We start from the raw sequence: 16441 nt of genomic DNA, 5'->3' as shown, positions 1-16441 counted from the left end.
TTAAATGTTTGTTTTGGGGTTCAGCTATGCCCTAATAAGGCTCTTTTAACAACTTTGCAAGTGCAAGAGTGCACCTGTGTTTTTGCTTGTTTTGTGCGTCACGTTTAGGGCAGCCCATGCATTTCAATGGGATGCCCTACATGTAACAAATCTCACAAAAGAAGAGCTCTTTTTTTTCTTTTTTTTTATTAAATCATATCGCACTACAGTGTATGGGAATAAGTTGTAATGTATTGTAGTTCGATTTAGCGAACATACTTTGACTGGTGTATTTTGGGTGTTATTAGGAATGAATGGCATCACAGAGTGCCTACCAGGACATTATACACATTCCTGGATTGCATAGGCATGAACAGAGCCTAAAGATCCCATTGCTTAACTAGCGGCTGGAAACCGCCCTGGCTGCTAATTCTGTCACTGTGATAGTGGTCCTGTTTGATGCAGGGATCACTTGGCATTTTTTTTCCATAAAAAGATTTATTTAGAAAAATTTTGAAATATACATTGCCTATAAACAGTGATTGTACATAGCTACTACTTGGCATTTTTTACAAACAAGCCAGTGTTGGGTGGCTGAACTACTGTTAAGCCTAGCAAAAAAAACGGGTGCTTTGACAGAAGCAGTCATCAGGTTCCAGCTATTAACGTAAAATGCATCTTTTTTTAAAGAAAGAATGATGGATTAAGTTATTTAGAAAGCCTAAAGTGACCCTTTCTTTATCTAAAAGACGAACAAACAGAGTATTAATATAAAAGAAGCAGAGGAATCAACTTTTGGTGGACAGTGAGGGAAATCTACATTAAATATGGTTGCTGCTGCTATCCATCACTTCTGGATGTGTCAGATAGTGTGGCCCCTGCTCCTAGCTGTGGTTCCTTTCACCGTTCTTAGGTCACTCTGGAAGATTTCCCTCACTGCCCACCTGAAAATTGAGTATTCCTCTACTTTTTTGCAGGGTAGTTTTGCTCTAACATCTTGTGGGTAATGACAGGATCACTTAAAGCCCAACTCCAGCCAAAAATGAAATTTACATAGGTCATAGTTCAATAGTTACCTTACTCCTATGCCTTGATTCCAAGCACCTCTTCCCAAGCCATCCTGCAGTGTAATAGATCAAAGTCACGGTGTCCTCTATGAGCCAAGGTAATATTCTGCCCTGGGGAGAGTCCAGGCATTTGTTATCTTCTTGGTCATTGGTCCCCTCACCATCCCTATGAGTTCTCCTGGAGCCTATGAGAGAGCACCCAGCCACTGGAAGTGTTGCCTCTACCAATAGGAGATGTCCACATCACACAGGCAGTGATGTGAAGACCCGAAGAAGACCCCTGGAAGTACACAGTAGACAGAAGGAGCGTCACATGACTTCAGGTAAGTAAAATAGGTATTTGGATATGGGTTTTTTTTCCTTACCAGTGGTTAGTTATAGTTGGGTGGGGATGAGGGTTGTTAATATCCTGGAAGAAAAAAAGACTATTCTAAGCTGTTGAAAAAGTGAAAAATGCATTTGTCTCCAATTTTTGTCTATTTGGAAGCCTAATTTTGAATGTTTTTACAAACAATTTAAACAACTTTTACCCAGGATTCATACTTTCTTTTCAGTTTTTTTAGTTGAATGCAATTAGAAAAGTGTGAGTCTTGGGTGAATTTTGTGTGAAACTATATATAATTTCAGTTATAAATAGACCATGTTGTTAACATATCTTGTGATTTGGATTACTGTGTTTACTAATAAGCATTTAATGCAAAATCTTTTTGTGTCATGCTTCTTTAATGAACTGTGTAGATAATGGAGCTCAGAATCTTTGCTCAATATTTTCTTGTTTCATTTGCATACGATTGGGTAGTCAAAGTGAACTGAAATTTGCTTTTCACATGATTGGATAACTGAAGTGAATATTCACACAATTTGTTGAGTAAAGATCCTCAACTCCTTTAGTAGATCATCCAGAGTGTGCTGTATATCCCATCAGGTCCTACGTTGGATACCCAGTAAGATGACATTTTTGGAAACTGGTGATGAGTGACTTAAAGTGGATGTAAATTCTCACATATACCCAGTGAAGTGAACAGCCTCAAATGATACACAGGGATGAAACAAATCTCCCTACATAAGTTTTACATGTATATCTGTTGTCTTCTGCTTTATATATTCTTTAGAAAGTTCAGATTGTGTTAGGAAATTTTCTCTTCCTGGTTAGCACTGCAGTGAAGCCTGGGCATATAGCAAAGACAGTTGATTGGAGGAAAGGCACACATCCCTTCTCCTCATAGGTAGAGACTTTCAGCACTGTTCGTTGAATCGTTCAGGGCTCTGCTAATCTATTTATAGCATCCTCCCCAACACAAAACTACATCTGCTTTTATCATGTTTTGGAGAATTTGGCAGACGTTCTCATGCTGATATATGTGCACAGCTAAAATTTCATGAATTGGTTTACAGCCACTTTAAAGGATTATTGTCATTTTTTTAAATTTATGATAGTGGTTGTATAACTTCTTGCACGATTAGAGATTGAATTTTATGTGCACTTAAAATTCTTTGCTTATTGGTCAAAAATATTTTGTTAGTGATTCATACTAATACTGAAACCAGTTCACAATATTGTAATTTCTTGCCTTTATTTGCAGGCACCATCGCCTCTACAAGGACGTTGTCAACTCCAACTTCAACAAGTAAGTTATGACTGTTACTACAGCCTGTCATGATAAAATATTAAAGCTGAAGTCCAGCTTTAGTCTTGCACAGTTGTATAACTCCTATTCTGTACTTATAATGCTTAGTTGATTTTGCACTGTGAAATTATTGCAGGGTGCATTCGAAGCTGAAGCAGTATAGATTGAGGCATCTCATTTACTGGCTGCGGGACGAGTGGCATCACCCAGCTCATTCCTCCCAGCCTTGCTGTCCCTTGCCTGCTCTTTTCATTCATTCAATTTCAGTCCTGGGGCTTCAGCATTAGCTAGTTGGGTCTGTATGCAAATGCTGGCTTTCTAGAAATGCCCACCCCTCCCATCTGATAGACACTCATGAAGACATTTTAAATATTTGTATAACTTCTCCCAAGAATCAACCCAATGCTTGCATCAGGGCTGGGGCTCTTTACAGAAGTACTGAGGCAAAATGCAGTGATGTTTTAAAACAGGACCCAATCATCTCATCTCACTAGCCAGGATCTGCCTGCTTTGCATAGGGAAGCACAGACACCAGTGATAATGTCACTAAGTCTGAACTTAGGTATGTAAGGAAAATGGAATGGTTTCATTTAAAATTTAGCATGCTGCTAAATAGGGAGCAAGGAAGTAAGTAAGAAAACATAAGCAGTTTTAATAATTATTTTAAAATGGTATCACACCCCAAAACAAAAATTTAATATGTTGCAGCTTGCCATTCTCTAAATGTGGTGGATGATTTAACCACTTCAGCCCCGAAAGGTTTTACGCCCTTCATGACCAGGCCATTTTTTGCGATACGGTACTGCGTTACTTTAATTGACAATTGTGCGGTCCTGCGACGCTGTACACAAATAAAATTGATGTTATTTTTTTCCCACAAATAGAGCTTTCTTTAGGTTGTATTTGATCACCTCTGCGGTTTTTATATAAAACAAATTTTTATAAAAAAAATGTAAAAAATCTAATTTCTTCTGCAATTTAGGCCAATGTGTATTCTGCTACATATTTTTGGTAAAAAAATCACAATAGGCGTATATTGAATGGTTTGCGCAAAAGTTATAGCGTCTAAAAACTATGGGATTTTGTTTGGTATTTTTATTTATTTATTTTTTACTAGTAATGGCGGTGATTTTTAGTGAGACTGCGACATTACGGCGGACAAATCAGACACCTAACTGACACTTTTGACACATTTTTGGGAACCAGTGACATTATTTCAGTGATCAGTGGTAAAAATATGCACTGTTCTTGTACGAATGACACTGGCAGGGAAGGGGTTAACACCAGGGGCGATCAAAGGGTTAAGTGTGTCCCTAGGAGGTTCTTGCTGTTAACTGTGTGGGGGGGTGGACTGATTGGGGCAACACAGAGATCAGTGTTTCTGCATAGCAGGAACACAAGATCACTGTGTTCTTTCCTGTCAGAACGGCGACCTGCCTTGTTCTGGGGAACGATCGGCGGGTCTGCTGGACCTGCTGACTGACTCCCCCTCTGGCCAATCAGCGCGCGTGTCCCCGCTATCTATTGCACAAAATGATGTACAAATACGTCATTTCGCGCAAAAGAGCCGCCCTGCCGCAGTGCGGTAGGCGGTCTTTAAGTAGTTAAAAGAGAAGTATGGGAATCGTTTTTTTTCGCAGATTCATACTTACCTAGGTGGATGCTGCATCGGTCCCCTGTTAGCTTTAAGACTTAGAACCGAGCGATCAAACACTGCTGATTGCTCGGTTCTCAGTGCTCCCTGAGCAGAGAGCTGGTGACTGTCAGTAAGGCCTGGTTCACACCTATGCATTTTTTAGTGCGTTTTCAGTTTTTCAGAAACACACTACAGTTCACTTAACATGGTTTCCAACGGGTCATGTTCACATCTGTACACTTTATGGAAGGGGTGTCCAAACTACGGCCCTCCAGCTGTTGCGGAACTACACTTCCCATGAGGCATTGTAAAACTCTGACATTCACAGACATGACTAGGCATGATGGGAGTTGTAGTTCCTTAACAACTGGAGGGCCATAGTTTGGACACCACTGAAGGGTCAGCAACTTTTTTCTGGTTTTTGGTTCCATAGACTTCAATGGATCAAAAACGTGTATTAATAAACGCAAAATGCACCTGGAATATTCAAACTCAACCCTCTAAGGCTCGATTCACACCTATGCATGTTGCTTTTGAGCGTTTTTGGAGGTTTTTTTTTCATGCTTGCCGCGTTTTTGAGCCGCGTTTTTGCCGCGTTTTAGCGGCGTTTTTGCCGCGTTTTTGCCGCGATTTGCGTTTTGCGTTTTTTTGTTTTTTTTTTTTTTTCATTTTTTTTTACAGTCTTACAAAAAAATTACAAAAAAAAAAAAAAATAAAAAAAAAAAAAAAAAAACGGCAAAAACGCACCAAAAACGCACCAAAAACGCATCAAAAACGCTGCAAAAAAGGTGCACTTGCGTTTTTGATGCTTGTCCATTGAAAACCATTACATGCAAAACGCTGCATTTTGCATGAGAAAAAGTCCCCGACCCTTTCCAAAAACGCTGAGATACAAAAAAGCATTGATGTGAACATGTTCCATAGGAACCCATGTTAAAAAATTCCCGTGCATTTCTGCAAAATGCAAAATGCATCAAAAAACGCGCTAGTGTGAATGGGGCCTTACTGCCACTTTTGCTGGAAAGCTTAGTCTGTCAAGGGAAGTTGAAAAATAACAGACTTATGCCTTGTACACACGGGTGGACTTTTTGACCGAACTCGTCCGCCGGAACAAATCCGTCGGACAATCCGACTGTGTGCGGGCTTCATCGGACTTCCGACGGACCTTTTCAATCAAAAATCAGACGGACTTTGGATTTTAAACATGTTTCAAATCTTTCCAACGGATTCGAGTCCGGTCGAAAAATCCGTTTGTCCGTATGCTAGTCCGACGGAAGAAAACCGAGGCTAGGGCAGCTATTGGCTATCAACTTTCTTATTTTAGTCCGGTGTGCGTCATCACGTACGATTTCCGTTGGACTTTGGTGTGATCGTGTGTAGGCAAGTCCGTTCGTTCGAAAGTCCGTCAAAAGTCTGTCGGAAAGTCTGTCGGACCAGTCCGGTCGAAAAGTCCGCTTGTGTGTACGCGGCATTACTGGCAGGATCACAAGGATGAAAATAGAGATTAAAAAAATCCTAAAAAAGAAAACAAATGCAGCCACCACAACTGAGAATTGGTAAGCTGCTAATTATGAATTGCTGTTATTGGGCTTGTCACTGTTCACCTAACCATTTATTCTATACAAACAATTCAAATAAAAACATTAATACACTAAAATCAAATACAAATATTGCCCCCCCATCCTAAAAACCAAACGCCATCTAAAACTCATACTCAGTAAGTGTACACAATGCTGGGCATTTTCCAGACAGTTACACAGGGAATTCACAAGCTATTATATAATACAGATCATAGTGAACAATTAGCTCTGTAAAAGAGACCCTGTCACTAGTTTGTAGGACTTGTTTTGATGCCTGGCAGCAATACTGCAACATTAGCATTTATTTTTTTCCTTAGCTGTGGTACTTTTGGGAATAGCTCCCAGCAAAATAACCTCATGGAAATCATATGACAGAACTAAGGCACAGCAGTTATGCCGCGTACACACGGTCGGACTTTTCGTCTACAAAAGTCCGACAGCCTGTCCGACAGACTTCCGGCGGACTTTCAGCGGACTTGCAGCAGACTTTCTAACGAACGGACTTGCCTACACACGACCACACAAAAGTCCGACGGATTCGTACGTGATGACGTACACCGGACTAAAATAAGGAAGTTCATAGCCGGTAGCCAATAGCTGCCCTAGCATGGGTTTTTGTCCGTCGGACTAGCATACAGACGAGCGGACTTCGGGGTCCGTCGTACTTACGACGTAAAGATTTGAAGCATGCTTCAAATCTAAAGTCCGTCGGATTTTAGGCTAAAAAAGTCCGTTGAAAGTCCGGAGAAGCCCACACACGATCGGATTACCAGCCAGCTTTAGTCCGTCAGCGTCCGTTGGACTTTTGTAGACGAAAAGTCCGACCGTGTGTACGCGGCATTAGATCCAAATTATACCGGTATTCAAAAACTGTCCAGACACTTGCTAAATGACTCAGAAGCACCTTATATTTATTCTGTTCTTGCACTGGAATAAGTTTTGCATCATCTGGGGCCATGATATATCCAAGATGGTGATGCCCGGCAGTGTCTTGTTCCAGTTCCTGCACAAGTAAGGCCTTTAGAGGCGCATTGGGGTTGATTTACTAAAAGCAAATCCACTTTGCACTACAAGTGCACTTGGAAGTGCAGTCGCTTTAGATCTGAGGGGTAGATCTAAAAAGAGGGGAAGCTCTGCTGATTTTATCATCCAATCATGTGCAAGCTAAGATGCTGTTTTTTATTCTTCTTGCATGTCCCCCTCGGCTCTACAGCGACTGCACTTCCAAGCCCATTGCATTGAATACATGCATATAAATAATATTTTACTGAAACATATGCTTTTATTAGCTGCTGTCTGAAACTTTACCTATTGGGGCTGTAAGTTCAAGCAACATTTCTATCATTTAGCATACTCCTATAACATGGAAAAAAGTACAGATATTTAGAGAACATTTTGGACATCAGACCATTTGCCTGTATTTACTTTGTAATATAATAAAATTCAGACAACCTTATTTTTTATAAATAGTAAGAACAGATTGAAATGTCTCCTCGATGTATAGTAGCAGCAGACTGCAAGCCCCTGAGTCCTGAAGCCAGGCTTTCCCTGAATCCCCACCTCGTAGTTATGTAGCTGAATCTCTATTGGCACTGTAGATTATGCATCTGCTGAAGCACAACACAACAAGTTCACTTTAATTGAAGCTGCCAACTGCTGATACCCCCTTTCTTCACTGCTTGGCCACTCCATTTACCTGGAGAATGACCCTTACATGGTACTTCTGGGCATAGGGGAGTAGGTCACTCACCTTATTTTCTCTCACATGACTGCATCAGTGCTTGGTGATTGGCTGCTCTGGCAACCAGTGTTGTCACGGGAGTCAGGAGAAAGTCAGTAATCCTGTGTAAGTCAGGACCTGGAGAAATTCTAGGAGAATTTGTGACAACCAAATACATGCTTTGAATAGATGCTGTATGTTCTTTAAATGACCTGTATATTTTTTGTTCTGCGCAGCTTGTGTCTTTGATAAGGTATGCCAGTGGACTCAGTGGTTTGATGTCAACAAGCCAAGCGATGGATTGGACAGTGGTGATTATGAAACATATGAAGAGATAAGAAAGCAACATGAACTATGCAGTGTACCTGAGCAGATTGAATGCAGAGCAGTTAATGCCCCTGATGTCGGTTTGGGGAATCTGCATCAAAACGTTCACTGCAATGTATCTAATGGTCTTATCTGCAAGAACAGTGAGCAGGATCCAAGTGACAGCCTATGGCGGAAGTGCTTCAACTATGAGATCCGAGTCACCTGCTGTGACTATCAATGTTTCACTTCTACCTCTCCTACTACCACCACTACGACTACTACCCCAACAACCACTACTGAAACAACTCCAGTTACCATTACAACACCCATCACTACTACCTCTCCTACTACCACCACTACGACTACTACCCCAACAACCACTACTGAAACAACTCCAGTTACCACTACAACACCCATCACTACTATCTCTCCTACTACCACCACTACGACTACTACCCCAACAACCACTACTGAAACAACTCCGGTTACCACTACAACACTCATCACTACTACCTCTCCTACTACCACCACTACGACTACTACCCCAACAACCACTACTGAAACAACTACAGTTACCACTACAATATCCATCAATACTACCTCTCCTACTACCACCACTATGACTACTACCCCAACAACCACTACTGAAACAACTCCAGTTACCACTACAATATCCATCAATACTACCTCTCCTACTACCACCACTATGACTACTACCCCAACAACCACTACTGAAACAACTCCAGTTACTGTTACAACATCCATCATTACTACAGGTGAGTGAACATTGTATATTCAGTAGTATTAAAGACAAAGAGGGAAATTTACTTGCAGTGCACTTGTAGTGCAAAGTGGATTTGACTTTAGCAAATAAACCCCTTTGTCCTGCATGAGCAAGGTTACAGAGGGGTTTATTTAGTAAAGGAAAATCCACTTTGCACTACAAGTGCACTGCAAGTAAATCAACCCCAGAGTCTCCTTAAATTAAGCTGAATGATAATGGTTATAGAATGTTATTATTTGCAATTCATCCATTACAATTGTCCATTTCAGCTAAACAGGTGGGTTACAATAAGCTATGTTCTAAAAGCCAATTCTCCACAAAGCTCCAGTAACACACATTCTTCACAACATTTGAATCTGAATGATACTTTGAAGGAAAAGAACATAACGTGTCATAATAAGTGGCTATACCGTGCTAAATATAGTGTGTGGCATAACGGGGCTGAAATTAGCCTACTCACAGTATACAAACATCCTGGAGTCCTTGTACTCACAACTGAGAGATGTTACAAATACAAAGTTTGGAAAGCACACCAATGTAGTTCATTACTTATCAATTTAGCTTGAAAGAACGCAGAGGGGCATATTTACAAAGGAGTAAATGTGACTTTCACCAAATATTCGCTGGTGGTGAATTAATTACTGACACTGAAAACACATACTCCAGGAAAATTCACCTGTAGTGAATATTTGTTGGATGTTAGATTTACTGCTTTATATATATACCTGTTAAGTTTTGCTAAACGGTCATTGATTTAGAGCTCTGATGCTCTGAATGCTATTCTGTATAAAGCATTAAACTTGCTGCATATGATGTAGAATGTTATGCTTTCTCAGATTGTTTGTGCTATATGTTGCGTATAAATATACCATGTACAATAACAGATAATGTTGTAATGGCACACATAATTAAATAATTATAACTTTTGATTCAACACCTACAAGTGATAGCACAACACTTACATCTATGCCACCGAACACCACAGTGACAACCATGACATCTGAAACAACACAAAGGAGTTGATTTACTAAAGCTGGTGCACTTTAGACATGTGCACACTGAAATATTTTGTTTCGGAATTTCGTTTTCGTCCAAAAAATAAATTTATTTAGTTACTCCTGAAATTCGTTTTTCTTTATTTCGTTTTTCGTTAAAAACTTGCATTCGTCCGAAAATCCAAATTAATTAAGGTCGAATCTGTCATTGAAGGCTTATGGTGTCTGTCGAATGTTCAAAGAAGATTTGATGGAGCAGCTAAACTGTACGACGCCGTATAGTTTGGCTGCTCCGTCGAATCTTCTTAGAACTTTCAACAGACACCATAATCGTAAATGAAAGTAAGTTGCCTGTACGTGCGTTAGTTCTAGCTATTTTACTGCCCCTCCTCTTTGGTTACAATCAGCCAATAACATTCATCATCATTATTGTTTTTACTTTACTTCCCCCACCCAATTCCAGCAGCGATCTTTTCTCCCCCATGTCCAATCTTTTCTCTCTACGTCAAATCTTTTCTCTCTATGTAGAATAATCTTGGACTAATAGAGCTAAGGTTAGGCACATTCGACCACAGGTTTGATGGACACAGATTGTTATTGTCAGCATCATGTCGAATCTCCTATCTATATCGAACTGTTTTAGCAACGAAAATGAAAATAAAGCATTTGTTTATGTCAGATCTTTCGTTTTTCGGATTCTGCACTTTCGTTATCATTTGTTAAAACGATAACGAAAATACCTGGAATTTTAATTAAGCTTTGGCAATAAAACCTGGAAGCTAATTGGATTCTATGCAGAGTTGCACAGAATTTGCACTCTTCAGTTTTTAGTAAATAAACCCCATAGTATAGAGTTTGCTGTCTTTTCAGCACAGGGATGCAGAAAACCAGAGACATCATGGGGTTGGTTTACTAAAGGCAAACAGATTGTGAACTTTGCAAGTGCAGTTGCCCCAGTGCTTAGTAAATATGGTATTACTCGGCTGACTTCCCTCATCCAATCATGTGCAATCAAAAATGCTGCTTTTTTAAATTTCCTTGCATGTGATTGGATATTCATTGCAAAGTGAAGCTTCATCTCATTTACTAAGCTTTGGAGCAAGCAATTGAACTTACAGAGTGCAACTGTGCTTGCAAAGTGAACACTCAGTTTGCCTCTAGCAACTAAACCCCCATGTGTGTTTATTGGAAAAACATATTTTGAAGCATATTCACTTTTTGAATCATATTCGGTCTGAACATGAGATCGGATCTAACTAGGAGCTCATTTACTTTAACTGACAATTGCACAGTCATGCAATACTGTACCCACATAAAATGATAATTTTTTTCACACAAATAGACATTTCTTTTGGCAGTATTTGATCACCACTTTTTTTCAGTTTTTTTCTTTTGTTTATCATACAAACGAAAAAAAGGCCTAAACTTTTGAAAGAAAAACAATATTTTTTTGTTATAAATCATGTCCAGTACAAAATAAAAAACTTCATATTTCTTTATAAATTTAGGCCAAAATGTACTGTATTCTGCTACATGTCTTTGTTAAAAAATCCCAATAAGTGTACATTAATTGGTTAGTGTGAAAGTTATAGCATTTACAAACGATGGTATATATATATTTGAAAATTGATCAATCCTGATGTACTGACAGCTATCTAATTTATTGAGGCCCTTAAAAGCCCCCCAAATTACCCCCTTTTTTTAAGTAAAAAGTGTGAAGTATTTAGTAAGAGGCATGGCAAGTTTTTTTTTTGTTTTTTTTTATCAGATCATCTTTATTAAACTTTTCTTTTCCATTTTCACAAAACATACACACAATTCACATTGCCCAAACTTTTGACTCCCGTTTTCCTTTTTTTAAATATTTCATAGCCTACAAAATATACATATATATTTATCAGCATACACAGACTCCATTCACTATCTTGAAACCCATTCCCCACAAAATTATATTATATACAGTATACCCCTCATCTAAGTGTTTTTTTTCTCAATTATTTAAATACACCATTCATTTAAGACTCCAAATGTCTGAGAGATTCTCCACATTTTTCCCAAAATTCCCTTTACTTATTAAGTATACAAGGTATCCCCAGGTATACAAATGTTTATCTGAGAAGCAATTGACACCAAGGTTTCCCCCCAGGGTCAACTGGCAGGAGGACAGACTTATTCCAATTTTAATTAAAGCCTGGATAAGATCCAAAGATATTAATAAGAACCATCAGGCCTTCTAAAGATGTGAACCAAAAAATAATAGTGCATCATCTGCATACAATGCCAAGTTCTCCTTAGCCTCACTCCAAAATCCCACTATTTGGGAGTCACTCCACATAGCTGCAACCATCAGCTCCAATGCCAAAGCAAATAATGGGGGGGCAGTGGGCATCCCTACCTGTTGCCTCTCCTTAGTCCACATGGGGCAGACAAAGTGTTGTTGATTCTAAGGCGGGCTGTTGGGGCTTGAAAATGTATTATTTGGGTTAAGTTGTTATATCAAGCCCCAACAGCCCGCCTTAGAATCATCTTTGTCTGCGAGACTCCCAAATAGTGCGATTTGTTAATATCTTTGGATCTTATCCAGGCTTCAATTAGTAAAGGGAATTTTGGTACAAAATACAATTTAATTTTTCACCCTCCTAAAAAAAGTTTGAGATGTAAAAAAACAATTTTTTCCACACTACATGTAGCTTCGGAGCAGTAAAACTGCTGGGCATCAAGCGATTCCCCTTCTGTTTCCCTGTTTGGATTTGCCACATATGCCTGCTCGGTCTCCTCAAATTGCCATTGCCTAGCTCTTGTTTCCCATTTCCTGGTGTTAGTTTTAATAGTTGGTACTTCCTTTAAACATAAGCCCCTTGAATATGCCTTTAATGTATCCCATACTATTAAAGAAGAGGCCTAGTGTCTGTTATCAATAAAGAAAAGTCCCCCAATTGTGATGATATTTGGTCAACATGTTTAAAAAGGGGAAAGCCAAAAAAGATTTAATTTCCAAAATGCCTGATGCCCTATCTGCCCTAGGCTCATGGTCAACAGCATCGGTGAATGATCCAACAACCCCCTAGCAAGGTAGTTGACCTCAGGTGACAACGAATATACTGAATAATTTCCTAGAACCAAATCAATACATGACATAGATGAATGTGTACGTGAGAAACAGGAATGTTGAGGCACCAGGGGATGGCAACATCTCCAAAGATCTGTGAGTCCAGCTTCAGACAGATAGTGGCCAAATGGCGTTCGTTCCCTAGGGCCCAGAGGCTGACATTTTTTTTAATACATCCAGCATTAGATCCAGTATATTAAAATCTCTAACTACAATAAGTGGGACTAATGGGTGGCTTATATTAAATTGAAGAAAACACTTCAAAACCTCTATATTAAAAGGTGGTGGTATACAGTATAGACATTTGCCAGTATGCAAATGTGTGAATCCCAGTGACACAATAAAAAAAAAATTGCCACGTTTTATTGACCACTGATTGCATCACCCTAAGGGGGGCCCCAGTTGTAATTAATATACTCACACCCCCAGAATAATTAGTGTACTGAATGAGATTGCACAGAATACCCAGCCTGTTTCAACAGATGTTAATTGTTAAATGGGTTTCTTGTAGACAAACAATAGAGGGGTTTTAATGCTTTAAGGTAGAAAATAGCAGTGTGTTTACTAGCATTAGTCTTTTAATGGCCTCTAACATTCCAGGATAATAATGTGCTCTTATATGAAAAAAATAAAAATAAACCCTAAATAATATGTTTACTGAATATAGAAAGCTTGTAAAATTTAATATTTGCAAAGGATAATAGGGCTCCGTAGCGAGGCCCATATGGCTTTCCTTACAGCAAGAATGGAGTCTTAGCCTAGAATACACTTTAATTGAATAAGAAAAACTGAAGACACTACATACATTCTTCACGTACAACACGAAAAAAAAAAAATCAAGCAAAGAACAAACCAAGCCACGCCATTCATCCCCCCACAAATTAGTTGAGGGAGGAGTAATGGCGGATTGTGCCCATTTGACATGGAGCCCAGACATATAGGCTACAACTCTCTAGAATACTAATTTTCTCATCAACCCTCCGCAAACCTGTGCAAATAAGTTAAATAGCCCTACTGCAGAGTCAAATGCAGTTTAAACATGCTGTCATTCAGAAACAATCCAGCCGGCTGCTGCAGCTGGGGATTCAAAGAAATTAGTAATTCCATCCACCAACACCCGTAATTTTGCCGGATATAGCATCGCATAGGACAAATTAAGGACTCTTAAACGCCATTTGATTTCTACATATTTAGCCCGTCTGCGATGTATCTCCACCTAAAAGTCAGTGAAGATTGATAATTTAACCAACTGTATTTCTAGATCAGTTCTCTGTCTTGCCAACTGTAGAATAGTGTCTCTATCGTTAAAATGCAATAGTTTAGTAGTTTAGGAAATAATGCTTTTGGGGGGGACTCCTGTTGTTGGGGCACGGAATGGCACTCTATGAGCCCGCTCTACTGTAAAAAATGGGGAAAACTTTTCTCTGCCCAATACAGAGAAAAAACAGGATTCAATGAACTCTAGAGTGTTTTTACCCTTCGCCTTTTCCGGCATGCCCAGTTTTCGGAGATTATTCCATCTCAGATGGTTCTCCATATGCATGCCACGGTATCAGAGGTTTTAGCCAAAGTATCTCGAGTGTCCTCTTTTAGAGGGGCCAAGTTGTCCTCCAGGGTACTTACTCTTTCCTCCAGGGTACTTACTATTTCCTCCAGTACTGTGGCCCTCTCTCTCAATTTATGCATATCCTAACAGATATGCAAGATCTCTTCCTTCATGCCTCTCACTTCAACAGTTAGTTGTGATAAAGACGCTCCATATGTGTGTACCGCTGTCAAGATTTCTTTTAATGTCAGCTCAGGGGTGTCAGTCTCTACAACATCAGGTGAGCCACCCAAACTTACTAAGGACTGCTTTCCTGTGCTCACTGAGTTAGTAGCAGAGGAGGACGCTGTGGGTGGCAAGTCTATCATACTGGTCTGGAGCGAAACCATTTCTGATGGATTTTGCGGCTGCTGGGATGCTGGAGAGAGTGATGAACCAGATTGAACGGACTTCAGTGGTGATTTCTCTTACTAGGAGTGCTGGCAGTACAAGGCAAACTTGCTCAGTTTAGCTGCTGCCTCTTTCTGCTTTTCCCGTTTCTGTGAGGATGACACTGCTCCATGTTGTGACAGCCGACCAGTTGTTTTTCCCCCTTCCTTTTTTTTGTCATTGCTGCACAACTTTAGATGAAAAGCAAGGGGCGACAATACAATACACTTACTATGGTAACACTGCACAGCACTTATATCAGTGTCAGCTTGAATGCACGTGCCAGAGCTCTGGACCAGCAAGGAGAGGCAGACTTTTCACAATAGAAAACGGCTCTGCAGCAGTCATAGCCAGCAAGTCTGCCTTAGCTTAGACACGTGTCGGGCTTTCAATCACGAACCTGCAGAGCATCCGTCTACTCACATGGGCACCTGAGCCACCCCCCCCCCCCCCCTATTCTTTTTAAGTTGTCATTTTTTTGGTGACATTTATGGGGAAAATGAAAAAAAAAAATTTTTCACAGTTATTTCTTTTTTACATCCTGTCACCAGTGCAGTACATGTAATGATATGACTGGTGTGGGGGTTATCAGGAATACTGACTGATGACAGTATGAAAAAAAATAAATGAAATAAATGTTTTTTTTGTTTTTTTTTTTAACATCCTGTCATCAGAGTAGCTCAGTGTCACCACAGTGACACTGTATTACTCTGGGGAGATTGATTAGGGATCACTGTATAGGCAATAGCTGTCATAAATGGGTTTCCTATCCATCCATGAACAGCTTGCTTTTGATTATGATCTGTGATTGGCTAAGCTAGTTACATGGTACAGGTAGCCAGGCACCATGTGATTTCTGTGGGCCAATCACAGATCACAACAGTAAGCAAGCTGTTCATGAATGGAAATCCATTCATGACAGCTTGTTTACATTGTTATCATGTGAATGTTATGATCAATCATAGCAATCACATTGATACCAGGTTACTGGATACAGTGGAAACTACGAGGGATATTACACAGGAGCAGGCTCAGTCAGGAATATATACCTGACTGAGCCTGCATGTGCCACCTTTCCACAATAAATTTACTGCACAGGAGCAGCAAGTTGTCAAGGATGTAAACATGATTTTCAAGTGATTATAAAGTCTAGTTTAAAAAAAAAACCAAACATGTTATACTTACCTCCTCTGTGCAGTTGGTTCTGCACAGAGCAGTCCAGATCCTCCTCTTCTCGGGTCCCCCTTTGCTGCTCCTGGCCCCTCCCTCCTATCGAGTGCCCCCAGAGTCAGCAGCTTCCTATGGGGGCACTGGAGCTGAGTCACAGCTCTGTGTGCCCATTCAGACATGGAGCCCCTACCCGGCCCCACCCCCTCTCTCCCCTGATTGGCTGATTGACTTTGATTGACAGTCACAGGATCCAATGGCGCCGCTGCGGTGTCTCAGCCAATCAGGAGGAGTGTCCCAGGTGGCTTAGACATTTGTGGACATCGCTGGAGAGAGATGGAGCTCAGGTAAGTAATTAGGGGGGTGCTGAGGAGGCTGCTACACACAAAAGTTTTTTTATCTTAACGACTTCCATACCGGGCCTATTCTGGAACTCCTCTCCTACATGAAAAAAATCATCATTTTTTTGCTAGAAAATTACTCAGAACCCCC

The 16441-nt window shown here is 40.1% G+C and overlaps 1 protein-coding gene across 1 annotated transcript in view; it reads left to right on the top strand.

Moving 5' to 3' along the window:
• LOC141112210 (mucin-2-like) overlaps positions 1–16441 on the top strand; it is a 245720-nt gene that overhangs the window by 106849 nt on the left and 122430 nt on the right. The window contains exons 29-30 of the mRNA XM_073604810.1: positions 2630–2674; positions 7847–8695. Of these exons, the coding sequence (XP_073460911.1) occupies positions 2630–2674; positions 7847–8695 (894 nt within the window). The remainder of the gene's footprint in view (positions 1–2629; positions 2675–7846; positions 8696–16441) is intronic.

This window comes from Aquarana catesbeiana, linkage group LG11 (assembly GCF_042186555.1).
Source record: "Aquarana catesbeiana isolate 2022-GZ linkage group LG11, ASM4218655v1, whole genome shotgun sequence".
NCBI lineage: Eukaryota > Metazoa > Chordata > Amphibia > Anura > Ranidae > Aquarana > Aquarana catesbeiana.
This window is presented reverse-complemented; position numbering and strand designations above follow the sequence as displayed.